At 36.3% G+C, this 20,124-nt stretch overlaps 1 protein-coding gene across 1 annotated transcript in view; it reads right to left on the bottom strand.

The window, feature by feature from the left end:
• Nucleotides 1–20,124, bottom strand: part of KNL1 (kinetochore scaffold 1) — a 57,561-nt gene that overhangs the window by 33,664 nt on the left and 3,773 nt on the right. Inside the window, 4 exon segments of the mRNA XM_007460204.1 lie at nucleotides 5,535–5,572; nucleotides 7,572–7,605; nucleotides 8,495–8,547; nucleotides 16,323–16,384. Of these exon segments, the coding sequence (XP_007460266.1) occupies nucleotides 5,535–5,572; nucleotides 7,572–7,605; nucleotides 8,495–8,547; nucleotides 16,323–16,384 (187 nt within the window).

Consider the following 20,124-nt stretch of genomic DNA (forward strand, 5'->3'; position numbering starts at 1 on the left):
ACAGGGAACTCTACTCAATGCTCTGTGGTGACCTAAATGGGAAGGAAATCCAAGGAAGAGGGGATATATACATACGTGTGGCTGATTCACTTTGCTGTACAGCAGAAACTAAGACAACATTGTAAAACAACTATACTCCAATTTAAAAAAAACAAAAAAAGACCAAGATATTAGGGTAAGATTCTGAAGCATCTTTTATTCTATGTTAAGGAATCTAAATGTTTCCAGGATGAGATGTGCATTTTATAAAAATAATTCAAGAGAAGGAGAAGAAAGAAGATTCAAGAGAAGATAAACCAATGAGGAAGCTACTCTAAAAGTTCAGATACAACATGTTGAGAGTTTGTCTTAGGGCAAGAGACAATAAGATTGGAAATAAGGGATTAGACTCAAGACATTCTAGAACTAGAGATTGGTTCAAGATGGCAGAGTAGAAGAACGTGTGCTCACTCCCTCTTGCGAGAGTACCAGAATCACAACTAACTGCTGAATAGTCATTGACAGGAAGACAGTGGAACTCACCAAAAAAGATACCTGCACATCCAAAGACAAAGGAGAAGCCACAATGAGACAGTAGGAGGGCTGCAATCACAATAAAATCAAATCCCATAATTTCTGGGTGGGTGACTCACAAACTGGAGAACACTTATACCACAGAAGTTCACCCACTGGAGTGAAGGTTCTGAGCCCCATGTCCGGCTTCCCAACCTGGGGCTCTGGCAAATGGGAGGAGGAATTCCTAGAGAATCAGACTTTGAAGGTTAGCGGGATTTGACTGCAGGACTTCGACAGGACTGGGGGAAACAGAGACTCCACTCTTGGAGGGTACACACAAAGTAGTATAGCATTGGGACCCAGGGGAAGGAGCAGTGACCCCATAGGATACTGAACCAGACCTACCTGCTAGTGTCAGAGGGTCTCCTGCAGAGGCAGGGGGTGGCTGTGGCTCACCATGAGGACAAGGACACTTGCAGCAGGAGTTCTGGGAAGTACTCCTTGGCGTGATGCCTCCCAGAGTCCACCATTAGCCCCACCAAAGAGCTGGGTAGGCTCCAGTGTTGGGTCGCTTCAGGCCAAACAACCAACTGGGAGGGAACTCAGCCCCACCCCTCGGCAGACAAGCGGATTAAAGTTTTACTGGGCTCTGCCCACCAGAGCAACACCCAGCTCTACCCACCACCAGTCCCTCCCATCAGGAAACTTGCACAAGCCTCTTAGATAGCCTCATCCACCAGAGGGCAGACAGCAGAAGCAAGAAGAACTACAATCCTGCAGCCTGTGGAACAAAAACCACATTCACATAAAGACAGACAAGATGAAAAGGCAGAGGGCTATGTACTAGATGAAGGAACAAGATAAAACGCAGAAAAACAACTAAATGAAGTGGAGATAGGCAACTTTCCAGAAAAAGAATTCAGAATAATGATAGTGAAGATGATCCAGGACCTCGGGAAAAGAATGGAGGTAAAGATCGAAAAGATGCAAGAAATGTTTAACAAAGATTTAGAAGAATTAAAGAACAAACAGAGATGAACAATACAATAACTGAAATGAAAACTACACTAGAAGGAGTCAATAGCAGAATAACTGAGTCAGAAGAACAGATAAGTGACCTAGAAGACAGAATGGTGGAATTCACTGCTGCAGAACAGAATAAAGAAAAAAGAAATGAAGACAGCCTAAGAGACCTCTGGGACAACATTAAACGCAACAACATTCGCATTATAGGGGTCCCAGAAGGAGAAGAGAGAGAGGAAGGACGCAAGAAAATATTTGAAGAGATTATAGTTGAAAACTTCCCTAATGTGGGAAAGGAAATAGCCACCCAAGTCCAGGAAGTGCAGCGAGTCCCATACAGGATAAACCCAAGGAGAAACATGCTGAGACACACAGTAATCAAATTGGCAAAAATTAAAGACAAAGAAAAATTATTGAAAGCAGCAAGGGAAAAACAACAAATAACATACAAGGGAACTCCCATAAGGTTAACAGCTGATTTCTCAGAAGAAACTCTACAAGCCAGAAGGGAGTGGCATGATATATTTAAAGTGATGAAAGGGAAGAACCTACAACCAAGATTACTCTACCTGGCAAGGATCTCATTCAGATTCGATAGAGAAATCAAAAGTTTTACAGACAAGCAAAAGCTAAGAGAATTCAGCACCTCCAAACCAGCTCTACAATAAATGCTAAAGGAACTTCTCTAAGTGGGAAACACAAGAGGAGAAAAGGACCTACAAAAACAAACCCATAACAATTAAGAAAATGGTAACAGGAACATACATATTGATAATTACCTTAAATGTGAATGGATTAAATGCTACAACCAAAAGACACAGGTTTGCTGAATGGATACAAAAACAACACCCATATATATGCTGTCTACAAGTGACCCACTTCAGACCTAGGGACACATACAGACTGCAAGTGAGGGGATGGAAAAAGATATTCCATGCAAACAGAAATCAAAAGAAAGCTGGAGTAGAAATACTCATATCAGATAAAATAGACTTTAAAATAAAGAATGTTACAAGAGACAAGGAAGGACACTACATAATGATCAAGGGATCAATCCAAAAAGAAGATATAACAATTATAAATATATATGCACCCAAGATAGGAGCACCTCAATACATAAGGCAACTGCTAACAGCTATAAAAGAGGAAATCGACAGTAACACAATAATAGTGGGGGATTTTAACACCTCACTTACACCAATGGACAGATCATCCAAAATGAAAATTAATAAGGAAACACAAGCTTTAAATGACACAATAGACCAGATAGATTCAATTGATATCTTTAGGACATTCCATCCAAAACCAGCAGATTACACTTTCTTCTCAAGTGCACATGGAACACTCTCCAGGATAGATCACATCTTGGGTCACAAATCAAGCCTCAGTAAATTTAAGAAAATTGAAATCATATCAAGCATCTTTTCCGACGACAATGCTATGAGATTAGAAATTGATTACAGGGAAAAAAACGTAAAAAACATAAACACATGGAGGCTAAACAATATGTTACTAAATAACCAAGAGATCACTGAAGAAATCAAAGAGGAAATCAAAAAATACCTAGAGACAAATGACAATGAAAACATGATGATCCAAAACTTATGGGATGCAGCAAAAGCTGTTCTAAGAGGGAAGTTTATAGCAATACAAGCCCACTTCAAGAAGACGTGGTACATATATACAATGGAATATTACTCAGCCATGAAAAGGAATGCAATTGGGTCATTTGTAGAGACGTGGATGGATCTAGAGACTGTCATACAGAGTGAAGTAAGTCAGAAAGAGAAAAACAAATATCGTATATTAACGCATCTATGTGGAACCTATAAAAATGGTACAGATGAACTGGTTTGCAGGGCAGAAATAGAGACACAGATGTAGAGAACAAACGTATGGACACCATGGGGGGAAAGTGGTGGTGGGGGTGGTGGTGTGATAAATTGGGAGATTGGGATTGATATATATACACTAATATGTATAAAATGGATGACTAATAAGAATCTGCTGTATAAAAAAATAAATAAAAAGTGGAAGTTGAAAGAAAAAAAGAAAAAAAACATTCGAGAACTGAAATATAAAGGTTTAGGTAACAAACTAGATGTTGCAAATAAGGAAGGGACTGAAGATGCTATAATGAAACAGGAAATACATTTAAAAATTCTTAAGTTAAACGTAAATATTTAGAATATTTCAAAGAGTTTATGGCAACCTCAACTGAATATGATGAAGTAATTATGGGCTTTTTATTAAAGCCTTATTTACATATTCAGCTTCCATTCTTGTCATTTACTTAACAAATATTGTTTCAGAACCTATTATGTGCCCCAGAACTCAACCATATACTAAAGCACAAAGAACAAGACAAAATTTCTGGACTCAAAAGAGTTCCTAGTTTAATAAGAGAGCCAAAAGTAAATACCTAAAATACAGCATGATAAATTCTACAATAGGGACTTCCCTGGTGGCACAGTGGTTAAGAATCTGCCTGCCAATGCAGGGGACAGGGGTTCGAGCCCTGGTCTGGGAAGATCCCACAGGCCGTGGAGCAACTAAGCCCGTGCGCCACAAATACTGAGCCTGCACTCTAGAGCCCGCGAGTCACAACTACTGAGCCCACGTGCCCTAGAGCCCGTGCTCCGCAACAAGAGAAGCCACTGCAATGAGAAGCCTGTGCACCACAACGAAGAGTAGCCCCCACTCGCGGCAACTAGAGAAAGCCTGTGCTCAGCAACAAAGGCCCAACGCAGCCCAAAATAAAAATAAATAAATTTATATTAAAAAAAATCTACAATAGACTAAGAAATAAAAGAGGTGTTGTAAGAGCACAAAACAGAGTGACTAACTCCTTGGTTTTGTCAGCGAAGGCTTGATTTAAGCCAGTATTACTTAACGTATGTTGCCAGATGGTGAACTGCTTATTATCAATTAATTAATTCATTTTGAGATAAGGAGCTTGCAGCTGATGTAAAATTCCTTTCATCAGTCGAGATTTGCTAAGAAAAAAATGCTGCTAACTAAACAGTAGCTTACTGCCATAGTTGGTTTACATTCAATTGCGAGTTCCTTTTCTGTCAAGGACTATAACAGTTTGTGGACTGGCTACTTTGAAAGCACTAAAGTTAAGCTAAGTGAAAAGCTAAGTTAAGTGAAAGATGAGAAGACTGTTAAACAAACTGTATTAGGAAGATCACTTTAGGCAGAGGAAATAGCATTTACAAATGGATACAGGCAGGAAAAAAGTCCACATGGGAAAATGCAAGTAGTTATTCATGGGCTAGAGCACAGGATGCCTATAAAGGGCTGGAGATAAAGTTGGAGGAAAAAACAAGCCAAATTATAAAAGGTTTTCCAAGTTTATGCTAAAGAGTGTGGGTTTTATCCTGTAAGCAAAATAGTGTCACTGAACAACTGTAAGCTGGGAGGTAATATGATAAGATTTAGAAATATGTAGAATGGACTAGAAGGATAAGAAACTAAATACAGTAACTCAAGAAAGAACAGCGAGAACTTGAATTCAAATACGGGCAGAAGGAACAGAGAATAACTAACAGATGGGCCAGATATTTTGGAGACAGAATTGAAAGAGAATAGGGCCTGGGGAATTCCCTGGTGGTCCAGTGGTTAGGACTCCTTGCTACCACTGCAGGGGGCCCAGGTTCGATCCCTGGTCTGGGAACTAGGATACCGCAAGCCGCACAGCCAGAAAAAAAGAAAAAAAAAAAATCAAAGAGAATAGGGTCAAATGGATATGGGGAAAGGAGGAAAAGGTAAAACACGACTCAATTCCTGACTTGAGTGAATGACAGTGAGTGGGAGTTCAAGACAGAGAACAACAGGAACAGCAGGTTTGAGAGAAATATTAGTAAGTTTGTGAAATTTTAAATTAAAGATTTTGTGTAAAGAAGAACACTTTCTCTACATTTTTTGTTCATGGTTCTCTTACATATTACTTTTCAAGGAATCTAGATAAAGAGGAAAACGTATGATAAGAAAAGTACTCTGGTCATACTCACCAGTTATCTCACAGTAGTTATCTTCTGGATTCTTATTCCTAAAAATTATAAAGTAATTTAAAAATCTATACTCTGGACAATTACCAAGAATCACAACAGTTGAAAGAGTAGGGTAGGCAATAGGTTTTCGCAGGGTGACTGGCAGAAAACTCCAAAGACATCTTTAAAAAAAGACTCATCTAATACTGGCAGAAAAAATTACAAGGCAATTAAAGGACCTTACCATTAAAGTTTTTCAGATATCTAAATTTCAAGAACACTATAAAAATGTTTAATACATGCTGCTTGCTTTTTCTTTTTAATTTTTTATTAAAAATAATTTTTTTTTTTGGGCCGTGCCACAAGGCTTGTGGGATCTTAATTCCCTGACCACGGATCGAACCCGGGTCCCCTGCAGTGGAAGCATGGAGTCCTAACCGCTGGACCGCCAGGGAATTTCCTATTTTTTTTTTTTAAAGAATGACCTGTAGGGGCTTCCCTGGTGGTGCAGTGGTTAAGAATCCGCCTGCCCAATGCAGGGGCCACGGGTTTGAGCCCTGGTCCAGGAAGATCCCACATTCCTCACAGCAGCTGAGCCTGTGAGCCACAACTGCTGAGCCTGCGCTCTAGAGCCCTGGAGCCACAACTACTGAGCCCACGTGCCACAACTACTGAAGCCCGCACGCCTAGAGCCAGTGCTCTGCCACAAGGGAAGCCACTGCAGTGAGAAGCCCGCACTGCAATGAAGAGTAGCCCTGGCTCCCTGCAAATAGAGAAAGCCTGAGCGTAGCAACGGAGACCCAACACAGCCAAAATTTAAAAAAAACACACAAAAAAAACAACGAGAAAACGAATGACCTGTAAAGCAACTCATTTTCTAGAAATTTAGCTTTAAAAAAAAGGTAAGTCAAAGGAAACAACCCAGGGAATTCCCTGGCAGTCCAGCGGTTAGGACTCCACACTTCCACTGCAGGGGACCTGGGTTCAATCCCTGGCTGGGGAACTAAGATCCCAGGGCACGGCCAAAAAAAAGTTAACCCAAATGTCCATCAATGGGGAGCTGACTAAATGTTGGTGCAGACATACAACAGATTATAATAGACTGAGGTAGATCTATATGTAACAACATGGAAAGTGCCAAAGACATTGAGTGATCCCATTTTTGTCTTGTTTAAAAAAAAAAAGAAGATAAAGATAAACCATGTACTTGGATATACATATAAAATTTCTGCAAGGACATCCAAAATTATCAACAGTGGTTATCTGTGAGGAGCCTAAGTAATATGGCCTAGAGATTTTTCTGTGTCAATATATAAAGAGAATCTTTTTTTTTTCTCCAGCTCAACACTAGTCAATTACATGGAAAAACTGTAATTTATTTAACTAGCCCCCTACTGATGGACCTTTAGGATCTTTTACATCTTTTACTATTAAAATAAATGTTACAATGAATAACTTTATATCATCATTTCACACATTTACAAGTGTATTGGTAAGATAAATTCCCAGACATGAAATCTCTGAGCCAAAGAGCATGTGCATTTAAAATTTTGAATGTATTGCCAATTGCCTTCTACAATATATACCCACTAGCAATGAGACTTTTTACCTATGTTCTTAACTGATTAGATGAAAAATTATGTCTCAGTATAGTCTAAGTTTTTATTTCTCTTATGATTAAGATAAGCACATTTTCATTTGTTCAAGCCTACCGCTATTTAATTTTTGTATTAATGTTATAATAAAAAAAACTAGTTTAATGAAAAAAATCTGAGGACTTGGTATTTATTGTTTTGTACTAGCTCATGTATTTGAGGATTTATATATGAAAGTAGAATGTTTCATCCCTCTTAATAGGATAAGGTGTACAATGCACATACTTATCAACTACAGCAGTATACTAAATTATGCAAAGAATTTGTTTCCTGAATTAATCCTAAGTATTCCACAAAAGGGAATGGAAATAAAAAACAAAAAGAATTTTAACTTTAAAAACACCTCATTTAATAGGAATAAACAAGTTTTAAAGTATAATTTACATCACATTTTTTTACTTACTGCATAAATAGGACATTTCCTCCTGCTTCTGTTTCTATAAATAGAGAAAAGATTAAAGTTTTTCAATAATACACCGATTAAGCATTAGAAAAATTGCATAAGGACATTAACAATAAAAAAATATACTAATGATGTACCTTTCATTCTGCCCCCCATGGCTCAAGTTACACTTTTTTTTTTTTTTTTACATCTTTATTGGAGAATAATTGCTTTACAATGGTGTGTTAGTTTCTGCTTTATAACAAAGTGAATCAGTTACACATATACATATGTTCCCATATCTCTTCCCTCTTTCATCTCCCTCCCTCTCACCCTCCCTATCCCACCCCTCCAGGCAGTCACAAAGCACCAAGCTATCTCCCTGGCTATTCGGCTGCTTCCCACTAGCTATCTACCTTACGTTTGGTAGTGTATATATGTCCATGCCTCTCTCTCGCTTTGTCACAGCGTACCCTTCCCCCTTCCCATATCCTCAAGTCCATTCTCTAGTAGGTCTGTGTCTTTATTTCTATCTAACCCCTAGATTCTTCATGACATTTTTTTCCTTAAATTCCATATATATGTGTTAGCATACGGTATTTGTCTTTCTCTTTCTGACTTACTTCACTCTGTATGACAGACTCTAGGTCTATCCACCTCATTACAAATAGCTCAATTTTGTTTCCTTTTATGGCTGAGTAATATTCTATTCTGTATATGTGCCACATCTTCTTTATCCATTCATCCAATGATGGGCACTTAGGTTGTTTCCATCTCCGGGCTATTGTAAATAGAGCTGCAATGAACATTTTGGTACATGACTCTACAAGTTACACTTTTTAAGCAATAAGATGGATACTAAGTTATACCAATTATCTGGTTAGATAACCACAGCATAATTATATAGACAACAGATTTAGCAGGGATTGCAGTAACAAATTTACCTGAAATTTCTGACTTTTCCACTATTTTCATATGAGGGTCTGTCTGGAATACTCTAGAAAACAAAATAAAGATTACTGAAAATCTGCAAGGTTTTTTTTTTTTTTTTTTAATCGTGTGGTTTGCAGGATCTCAGTTCCCTGACCAGGGATTGAACTCAGGCCACGGCAGTAAAAGCCTGTAATCCTAACCAGTAGAACACCAGAGAACTCCCGAAAATCTGGAAGCTATAATTAGAACACTAAGATGTTAATTTATAGTCTGTTTTGAGATAGGTAAAATAAAGCTTTCTGATTGATTTTATAGTAAAATCAAGTAAGAATAGCACACAACAAAATCCATAGGCCAATCTCACATATGAATATTAGTGCAGAAATCCCAAAATATAAGCAAACTGCCTCTAGCAATGTTTTGGTTTTGTCTGGATGCGCCGCACACATATGAGGCTCTGTCTGGAATACTCTAGAAAACAAAATAAAGATTACTGAAAATCTGCAAGGTTGTTTTTTTTTTTTTTTTTTTAAATAGTGTGGCTTGTAGGATCTTAGTTCCCTGACCAAGGATAGAACCTGTGCCCCCTCCAGTGGAAGCACAGAGTCCTAACCACTGGACTGCAACGAAATTCCCTGGCAATCTTTTATTGGGTAGGCCAAAAAGTGCCTTCGGTTTTTTAAGTAAAAATAAAAGATACATTTTTCATTTTCACCAAGGACTTTATTGAACAACGTATTTACCCTTTTTTGTTCCACTACCTTCTGCCATTTTTCAGGCAACTTCATAATTCCATCTTCCCAAAAGATGGATCTTTTTGAGCAAAGTACTGTTCCAGGTGCCTTTTACAGTCTTCCAGGGGATTGAAATTTTCTCCATTAAGAGAATGTTGTAAAGACCAAAATGAATGGAAATCCAAAGGTGCAATGTCTGGTGAATACGGCGGATGAATCAGAACTTCCCATACAAGTTTTGACAGTTTTTGCCCGGTCATGAAAGAAACATGCAGTCTTGTGTTATCCTGATGGAAGATTACGCGTTTTCTGTTGACTAATTCTGGACTCTTTTCGTCGAGTGCTGCTTTCAGTTGGTCTAATTGGGAGCAGTACTTGTTGGAATGAATCGTTTGGTTTTCTGGAAGAAGCTCATAATAGAGGACTTCCTTCCAATCCCACCATATACAGAACATCAACATCTTTGGTGTGGTTGGTGGTGGTTCATTTCACTTGCCCAAGATCTCTTCTTCCATTCCACATTATTGTACAGTATCCACTTTTCATTGCCCATCACAATTTGTTTTAAAAATGGAACATTTTCATTATATTTCAGTAGAGAATCGCATGCAGAAATATGGTCAAGAAAGGTTTTTTTGCTTAACTTATGTGGAACCCAAACATCAAAGCTATTCACATAACCAAGCTGGTGCAAATGATTCTCAACGCTTGATTTGGATATTTTGAGTATGTCGGCTATCTCCCGCATGGTATAACGCTGACTGCTCTCAATTATTGTTTCGATTTGATTGTGATCAACTTCAATTGGTCTACCTGACCATGGAGCATCATCCAGTGAGAAATCTCTAGCATGAAACTTTGCAAACCACTTTTGACACGTTCGATCGATCACAGCACCTTCTCCATACATTGCACAAATCTTTTTTTGCTTTTCACTTGCTTTTCTACCTTCTTGAAATAAAGCATAATATGCCGAAAATGTTGCTTTTTTCCTTCCAACTTCAATATTAAAATGGCTACACAAAAATTCACCAATTTTGATAAGTCTTTTTTAAAATGCACGCTGATATAACAGCTGTCACATACAATCTAACAAAATTGTTTCGAATGAAGTTAAAGACACTAAGTGCTACTAGAGCCATCTTACAGAAAAAACTGAAGGAAACTTTTGGCCCACCCAATAAAAGAATATTTTATGACTGAACTGGATTTACCCCAGGAATGCTAAGATAACTCAACACCCCCAAATTTGTTTTATCATATTAAATATTAAACTGGGAAAAACTCTAGTTATTTTAATAGATAGTCAAAAACATTTATAAAATCCAATATCCATTCTTGTTTAAATACAAAACAAAAATCTGCAACAATAAAGTTAAATTTAACCAACAATACAGGGAGAATAGGTGTACTGATTTTAACAAATGTAAATTGGCTGAGCTACCCTATTAAAAAATGGCTATTGACTAAATTTTTTTAAATTTTAAACTCAATCTACAACCTGTAAGTTACAAATTAAAAATTTTCACAGCTAAAAATTATCTGTGGACAAACAACAGAAAAAATAATTATGAAGTCATCCAACACATTAACTAAGTTTCATAGCAAAAAAGTATTAGAACTAAACAAGGTTGCTATCATACAGTAGGAGGAAAGTTATCAATGAAAACTAACAATGAATAAACCAAATTACATGTAAAAAAAAGAAGTCAGAGGAAAAAAATGAAAGAAATACAAAGAAGAAAATGCAGAAATATATTTAGATGCCTTAAGATCCAAATTTTAGAACACCACATATTAGGTAGACAAAGAGTAAGTTGTAAATGTATATAATTAATAAAACATATTTAGCAAACATATGGAGACACCTAACTCAAAGGGCAAAATAATTCTTTCCTCCATATTTATCTTTCTATATATTTATCTTAATTATGGTTGTTCCTTGCTCTCTCATTTGTTTTTTCAACCTGTATAGTGTCTGTGACACAAGGAAAGCTTTCAAAGGTACAATCTGTTGCAAAAATTATTTATGAACCAAGAAAGACACATGCTTTAATAACACAAAATTTTTTAAAGGGTTTAACCACATAAAAACTTTAAAACATTTTCTTCAATATCGTCTGGGTAGACAAGGAAATAAAAAATGAAATGTTTCAAAATGAGAAGGAAAAAAAAGCATAAATGAACAAAATATAGGAAAAATAGTAATGAAAAATAAAGTACAAATTAAAATAACTAAGATAACAATAAAATCAGCTAAAATTAAGTGTTAAAATCTAATCTTTACAGTGCCTTAGGAAAAAAAAGGTACATTACTAGAGGTACTAAAACCAATAACAAAAATGTAATAATGACTATGTAACCATTGCTTCTTTTAAGTCCGGCAATTCTACTTTGGGGACTATAATCTCAAGGAAGTAACTCAAAAGAAAAAAGGTAATTTACACAAAAATATCTAACACAGCACAAGGAACAATCAAATGCTTAACAGAAAATTTAAAATAGTTATTTTTACATTAATATTAATATTCCTAAAGAAAACATGTAAGGAAATTCCCTAACAGTCCAGTGGTTAGGACTCAGCGCTTTCACCAAGTAGCCTGGGTTCAATCCCTGGTTAGGGAGCTAAGATCCACAAGCCAAGTGGCGCAGCCAAAAAAATCAAAAAAATAAAAAAACAGCACGTGAAGGAAAAGTCAGTCTGAAACAAAGGGGAGAAAATGAGTTATTAAATCAAACCGTGGCCACACCTATTCAAGGAGTATACTGGGAGTATACAGACAGAATCATTCAAGGCTTGCAACAGGTATGTATGTACCTACTGTGGACATGGATTCATTAGCTGGTGCCATTAAACATTCTGAACCATTCAAATAACTAATAGTTCAGATTCCATGATCAGCAAGCCATATTTACATTATAAATTACTTTCTTAGGTAGAATGCCTATAAGGAATGTATTGATCTACTCAAATAAGGGTTCTGATTCATTTGATTTGGTTCTCACGATATATTTAGTAGTAGCATTCTTATTTATACACAAATCTCTAGTGAATCTGTTTAGTAGAAGTCCATCTCTAAGAGATAGGCCAATTTTTGGTACAGAAAAAAACAATACAGAGTCTGCAAAGCCAAGGGCAAGATCTAGGAAGACAGTAGCAACGTCACCAAGGAATATACCACCTAGGGAAGTCTACTGGCAGGCAACAGATAGTCTTCCCTGATAATACCAAATCTTACTATGTCTTTCCCACCCCCCACTCCCAGAATTCAATACATATGAAATATTGACAACTCATGTTTATCCAGGAAGACGTTAACTGATTTATGGATAAAAGATGGATAGAAAAGAAGTATAAAACAATTTAAATTACTATCAATCGACAACAATGAATTTATATTTCAGAAGGTACCTACTGTTTGGAACTACTCAGTAACAGAAAGATGTCACATAGTCTGCCGCTAAGTGGGAACCCCCTTCTTCACCCCTTACCAACATTTACTTACTACTCCTCTAAGGAAAAGAAGAAAACATGTTCCCAATAGCCCCACAACTGAAATCCTGGGCAACTATAAACTTATCCTAATGCAAAATCATGTTTTATATGGCAAATACAGAATTGAATTTCTTTCGTCTGTCTGATCCTAAAGATTTGTTAAGTTAAAGAATTCGGAGGACAGACAGGAACAAATGAGGAATGGGAAACAATGCAGATCAAAGCCCAGGACTTTCCTAGGAAGATTTCTGGACAAGAAAAAATCAAGCCTCATCCTAAAATGTTTAAATTCAAGGTTAAATTGATCTAGGAGCTCACCTCACAACAGGCCAAGTTAAAGAAGTCTGAATTATACAGAAAATAAAATTTGAAGAAGGTGATATTAAGTAGACAAGCTATCTTTATGATAACTAAAAGGAGAGCCTGTTTACAAAAAGACAGGTACCCTGGAACAGCATTACATCCCCTCTCCCTCCACAGAAATGTCTTGAAAATAGGTGGTTCAGGAAAACCCAACCCATTCAATGATGAGTAAAAAGTATACAATCCATAAGGACACCATAAGATTAAAAGAAAGCAAAGTATAACATAACTTATTAACATAAGAAAAACACTCAGAAAAATGTTGTCCCAGAGAAAATGAAAATTGTATGCATACAGTTTGCTATGGACTTAAAAAACATAACAAAGCAATCATCTCTATCAAAGACAGAAATGAAAGAAGAAATACAAGAACTCAAGGAAAAGATGGTAAGAAAACAGGAAATGACACACAAATAGATGAAACTCATGAAAGAAGCAGAAGAAAAAATATAATCATCACAGAATGAAGGCAAAACTGGAAGAGACATAAGGGTAAGTAAGTATCTTGGAAAATATGGTAAAGGACATAGAAAAAAATTTTAACTGAACAAAGTAAAAGAAAATAAAAGGACTTAAGAGAGAATATAATACAGAAGAAAAGCAAAGAATTTAAACATAATTTGTGTTTCTAAATTATGGAGTCCCTAACGAAATTTAAATAATGAAACAGAAAAAGATATTTAAAGGTTAATTCAAGATTCAAGACCCAAAACAGTCAAAATAAAGATGTATCCAAGTAAAGTCAATAAACTTCAAAGATAAAGGAAAAAAAAATCTGTTAGGTAGCCTGTCAAAAAGATCTAGTTGTTTATGAGGGGGAAAAATCATGCTCTCCTCTGACTTGTTCATAGAAACATTCAATGCCAGAAGATAACAGAATCACATTAACAAGTTCCTTAAAGAAAATGTGGGGTGGTGGTGGGATGAATTGCGAGACTGGGATTGACATACATACACTAATATGTATAAAATAGATAACTAATAAGAACCTGCTGTATAAAAAACAAAAACAAAAAAACCCTCAGTGACTTTGGTGTTTGATAAAAAACAAAACCAAAACCAAAACAAAACATATTCAAAGTGAAAAACAGAATATGTGAACTGAAGATTTTATATCCAGCTAAATCTTCAAGTATAAAGGCTATGACTAACAGTCTGAGCACCCAAGAACTCAGGGAGTATTGCTTCAATGAGCCTTTCTTGGGAAAACATAAGAGAAAAAGCTTTGGCCAACCAAGAGATAATTAGGGCAACTATAGTAATAGAACTGATGTGAACATTTAAATATATAGAATACAACTAAGACACAAATGTGACAGATGACCTAATGTCAAATACCCAGAGAGAGAGATAGAAAGATAAGAGAGTGAAAGAAAGGGAGAAAGAGATATAATACAACTTAAAAAAAGGTGGGGTGGGGGAAGAACTTCCCTGGTAGTCCAGTGGTTAAGACTCTGTGCTCCCAATGCAGGGGGACCACGTTCAATTCCTGGTCAGGGAACTAAGATCCCACATACTGCAACTAAGCCCGCATGCCCCAACTACTGAGCCAACTACTGAGCCCATGCACTCTAGAGCCCGCACACTGCAACAAGAGAAGCCCACACGCTGCAACGAAGACCCAGCACGGCCAAAATAAATAATAAATAAAAAAATAAAATTTAAAAAAAAGATGGGTAGGGAATGGGGGGAGAAAATGAGAGGAAGAAGTAGGCCAATAACTTCATCCATTATAAATGCCAAAGGATATCATATAATACAATGAAGTTTTATTTGAAGTTTAAGCATATTTAATAGTACAAAAGTATATTATTAAGTAAAATTGGGTTGGGAGAGAGGAAATAGACTAACTTTACCATTGCTCATACATGGTCAAACATTACACAAAGATATACCACAAAAATGAAAACAAAAATATAACAAAGAAATTTTAACATCAGTCTAGGTAGAATTTGGGTCAAAAAGCAATAAACAAAGCAAAGATGAATATTTCATAATGCTAGAAAGTGCAATCCCGAATGAAGATGTAACAGTGATGACTATGCACCAATAAACATAGAATAAACATTCATAAAGAAGAACTACTGGAAAGAGTAGGATGCACTGTCAGTTAGAGACTAATTTACCTCTCTCATAATTCATGCAGATTAAGTGACTAAAATTATATAAAATTACAGAAGACCCAAATAACATGCATAAAATGGATATATTTGATATATGTCAAATTCTACACCCTAAAATACAAAATGTATCTTCTGTTCAAGTGGATGGATCATTCACAGAAACTGATCATATACAAGACCACACAGAAAATTTCAATAAAAATAAAAATAATACAAATTAGCATTCTCTCACTACAATATAACTGAAAATTAATGACCACAAGATGTCTTTACCACCTAGATGTGAATGTTAAAATTCTCAATTAAACAACTCTTCAATCAATGAGGAAATACAAATATACTGCTCAGCATCAAGAAAATAATCATAAAAACATTACATGTAAGAATTACATTAAATTAATAACTTAGGGAGAAGTGATATCTTTATGATGTTAAATCTTTTTATTCAGGAACTTGTCTTCATTTGCACAATTCTTTTTTTTTTTCTTTTTTTTGGCCATGCCGCAGGGCATCTGGGATCTTAGTTCCCCGACCAGGGATCGAACTTGTGTCCCCTGCAGTGAAGTGCGGAGTCCTAACCACTGGACCACCAGGGAAATCCCTGTACAGTTTATATTCTTTTATTATTAAATTTACAGCAACTAAATATAATATAATGGAAAAAAGACATTTATATTCTATCTGGTTATTATTTTTATATAGGAAATATATTAATTTCTAAATATTAATTCTGTATCCTGCTACTTACTGTTTATAGAGGTATTTCAATTGATATTCTTGGATTTTCCTAATATTCAATTATTTAATCTGCAAAGGTGACAGAGTTATCCCCATCTTTCCAATTTTTGTAACTCCATTTTCTTTCTCTAGCTTTTTTTTTGTTGGGTAGCACCTCCAATGCAATGTTAAATAGCAGCCGTAAGACACAGTTGTTTTGTTCTGGACTGTAAAGGGGATGCTTTCAATGTTTCTCTTTTAAGCATAACAGCCTTTTAAATAACAATTTTCTAAAGCTTCTCTAATTGAAACACAAATTATCTGAATCAGTTAGTACCAACATATTTGGCGTGACACACAAAAAGTATTACCTGTAACATTTTAATTATTTTTCTTTTCAACTTACTTTATAGTATCTGCAAAGCTGACTCGACGAGAGTTTTTCTTATTTCTCAAAGCACTGGATTCCTAAGGGCAGAGAATATATGGTATGATTTTTTTTTATATGGTAAGATTTTTAATGAAACCACTGTGAATTAGGTCTCCAAGATTACGACAGAGACCAGTTCTTATTCTGAATTAATGTGATATCATTAATTTTCATAATTAATCTGATTCTCCAAAAAATTCCAATATAGAAGCACTTAACATGAATATGATTTTCAGTGTGAAAATAAGCACAGTGACAAAAACAACATATTTAAGGAAGGTGATTACTATCCCTTACCTTTTCTCTCTCCTTTAAATGAATGGTTATTTTGCAATTAAGCAGAAGAAAGACTGGGAACAAAACAAGTGATATGTTGCCTATTATGGTAACCTTACTATACTATTTTGAAGATTAAAAATTTTTTTAAATTGCGGTAAAATACAATTCACATAAAATTTACCATCTTAACCACTTTTAAGAATTTTAATTTTGGGGGGTGGTGGTGTGATGAATTGGGAGATTAGGACTGACATACATATATTAATATGTATAAAATGGATAACTAATAAGAACCTGCTGTACAAAAACATAAAATTTAAAAATTTTTAAAAAAATTTTTTATTTTATTGTGGTAAGAACACTTAATCTACCCTCTTAACAGATTTTTCAGTGTACGATACAATACTGTTAACTATAGCAACAATGTTGTACAGCGGATCTCTAGAATTCATTCATTTTGCATAATTGAAACTTTATACCGTTGATTAGCAACTCCCCATTTCCCCCTCCTCTCTGTCCCTGGCAACCACTGTTCTCTTCTCTGCTTCCATGAGTTTGACTATTTTAGACACCTCATATAAGTGGAATCATGTAGTATTTTTCCTTCTGTGACTATTTTACCTAGCATAACATACTGAAGCATCTTAACTGTTTTTTTTAATTAATTAATTTATTTCATTGCGGTGCACGGGCTTCTCATTGCGGTGGCTTCTCTTGTTGCGGAACATGGGCTCTAGACGTGCGGGCTTCAGTAGTTGTGGCTCACGGGCTTAGCTGCTCTGTGGCATGTGGGATCTTCCTGGATCAGCGCTCGAACTGGCGTCCCCTGCATTGGCAGGCGGATTCCCAACCACTGCGCCACCAGGGAAGTCCTTAACTGTTTTTAAGTGTACACTTCAGTAGTGTTAAGTACCTCTATATGGTCGTGCAACCAATCTCCAGAAATCTTTTCATCTTGCAAAACTGAAATTGTATATCCATTGAACAACTCCTTTTCCCCACCAACCTCCCCACAACCACAATTTTACGATCTGTCTCTATGAATATGACTATTGTAGGTACTTCATAAGTATAATTTATAAAGTATTTGTCTTTTTGTGACTGGTTTATTTCACTTAACAAAATGTCCTCAAGGTTCATCCATGTTGTAGTATATATCAGAATTTCCTTCTTTTTTTTTTTTAACATCTTTATTGGAGTATAACTGCTTTACAATGGTGTGTTAGTTTCTGCTTTACAACAAAGTGAATCAGCTATATATATACATATATCCCCATATCTCCTCCCTCTTGCATCTTCCTTCTTTTTTTAAGGCTGAATAATATTCCACAGACACCACATTTTGTTTATCCATTCATCTATCAAAGGACTCTGGGTTGCTTCCACCTTTTGGCTACTGTGAATATCACTGCTATGAACAGTGGTATACATATCTTCAAGACCCTGCTTTCAATTCTTTTGGATATACACCCAGAAGTGGAATTGCTGGATCATATGGTAATTCTATTTTAATTTTTGGAGGAACCACTGTTTTTTACAGCAGCTGCACCATTTACATTCCCACCAACAGTGCACAAGGGTTCCAATTACTCCACATCCTAGCCAACACTTGCTATTTTCTGTTTGTTTTCTTTTTTTAATAGTAGTCATCCTAATGGGTATGAGTTGATATCTTACTGTGGTTTTGATTTGCATTTCCCTAATGATTAGTGATGCTGAGCATCTTTTCATTATAATATACTACTTTTATTTTCCCTCATCTTCCTTAACAACGGCAAACATTTTTACTCACGTAGATACCGAACACAAAAAGCAAAAGACAAAAACAAATGAAATACATAGAGAATTTTAACTGTGCTAATTCTGGATAACTGAGGACAAGTTTTGTTATAACAAAGAATCATCCTCTCTGTTAAGATCTTTGGCAGACACTACAGGCAGCTTTGAGCTTAATAATGACAATATTATGGACATAGTAAATACTACTATATTTCTTACTAAAAAAACCCCTGAGTTAGAAATTAGGAGATTAGAGCTCCAATGTGAAGTTTGCCACTAACTATGTGGGCTTAGACAAAACATTTAACCTCTCTGGACCTCATCTTTCTCATCTATATAATGAAAGAACTAGATTCAAGATTAGTATTGAGGTCCTGTTGGTTTTAAAGCTCTATGAGTCTATGAATCTGTCATTTACTCATTTAAACATTCATTAAATTAAAAAAACCCACACATACCAAATCCTGTGCTGAGTGATGGAAAAAGACTGGTAAAGGAAACAATACAGTCCTTACACTAATGCGGATTAATGGTGAAACAGATTAAAACAAAAAATCCACAAAAATATAAAATTCAAAGTGTAATGAGTGGTGTGAATAAAAACTGTATATAAAAAGATAATTTAGCCTGATAATCATGGAAGATTTCTTTGAGGAAGTACATTTAAGTTGAGACCTGAAGGATTAGTTAGTAGTCAGATGAAGAGTTGGGCAGAGGGAAAACATTCTAGGCAGAGCATGTGCAAAGGCCCTGAGGCAGGGAAAGGCTTGACGTATTTGAGAAATAGAAAGATAAGAGAGGCAGAAGTAGTGTAAGCACTCAGAATTATATGGTCTCCAAAACTATATGCATTTCATCCATCAACAAAATGTACAGAAAGTGAACTATATACCAGGTATAATATGTTAAAAAACACATAACGAAGTCCTGACCTCAGAGAGTTCTCAATTTAGAATGGACATTAGTAAACAATTACAATAGAAGATGTTAAGGGAAGATTTTCTGAGAAAAATGATACCAAAACTGAGTCTTGAAAACAAATAGGAATTACCAGAGAAACAGGACAACAGGGCTTCCCTGGTGGCGCAGTGGTTAAGAATCCGCCTGCCAATGCAGAGGACACAGGTTCGAGCCCTGGTCCAGAAAGATTCCACGTGCCACGTAACAACTAAGCCCGTGAGCCACAACTACTGAAGCCCATGTGCCTAGAGCCCACGCTCCACAACAAAAGAAGGCACCGCAATGAGAAGTCTGCACACCACAACGAAGAGTAGCCCCCACTCGCCACTAGAGAAAGCCCATGTGCAGCAACGAAGACCCAACGCAGCCAAAATTAACTAATTAATTAATTAATTTTAAAATTAGAGGACTACAAATATATGATAAACCAAGTATGATAAAATATTAATTATAGAATCTAGGTAATGACTATATGAACATTCACCCTAAAATTCTTTCTACTTTTCAGTGTGTTTTTGTTTTTTGTTTTTTTTTTTTGCTGTACGCAGGCCTCCCACTGCTGTGGTCTCTCCCGTTGCGGAGCACAGGCTCCGGACGCGCAGGCTCAGCGGCCATGGCTCACGGGCCCAGCCGCTCCGCGGCATGCGGGATCTTCCCGGACCGGGGCACGAACCCGCGCCCCCTGCATTGGCAGGCGGACTCTCAACCACTGCGCCACCAGGGAAGCCCTTTCAGTGTGTTTGAAAAAAAATTTTTAAAT

The sequence above is a fragment of the Lipotes vexillifer genome, unplaced genomic scaffold, assembly GCF_000442215.2.
Source record: "Lipotes vexillifer unplaced genomic scaffold, Lipotes_vexillifer_v1.1 scaffold408, whole genome shotgun sequence".
In the NCBI taxonomy this organism is placed as follows: domain Eukaryota; kingdom Metazoa; phylum Chordata; class Mammalia; order Artiodactyla; family Lipotidae; genus Lipotes; species Lipotes vexillifer.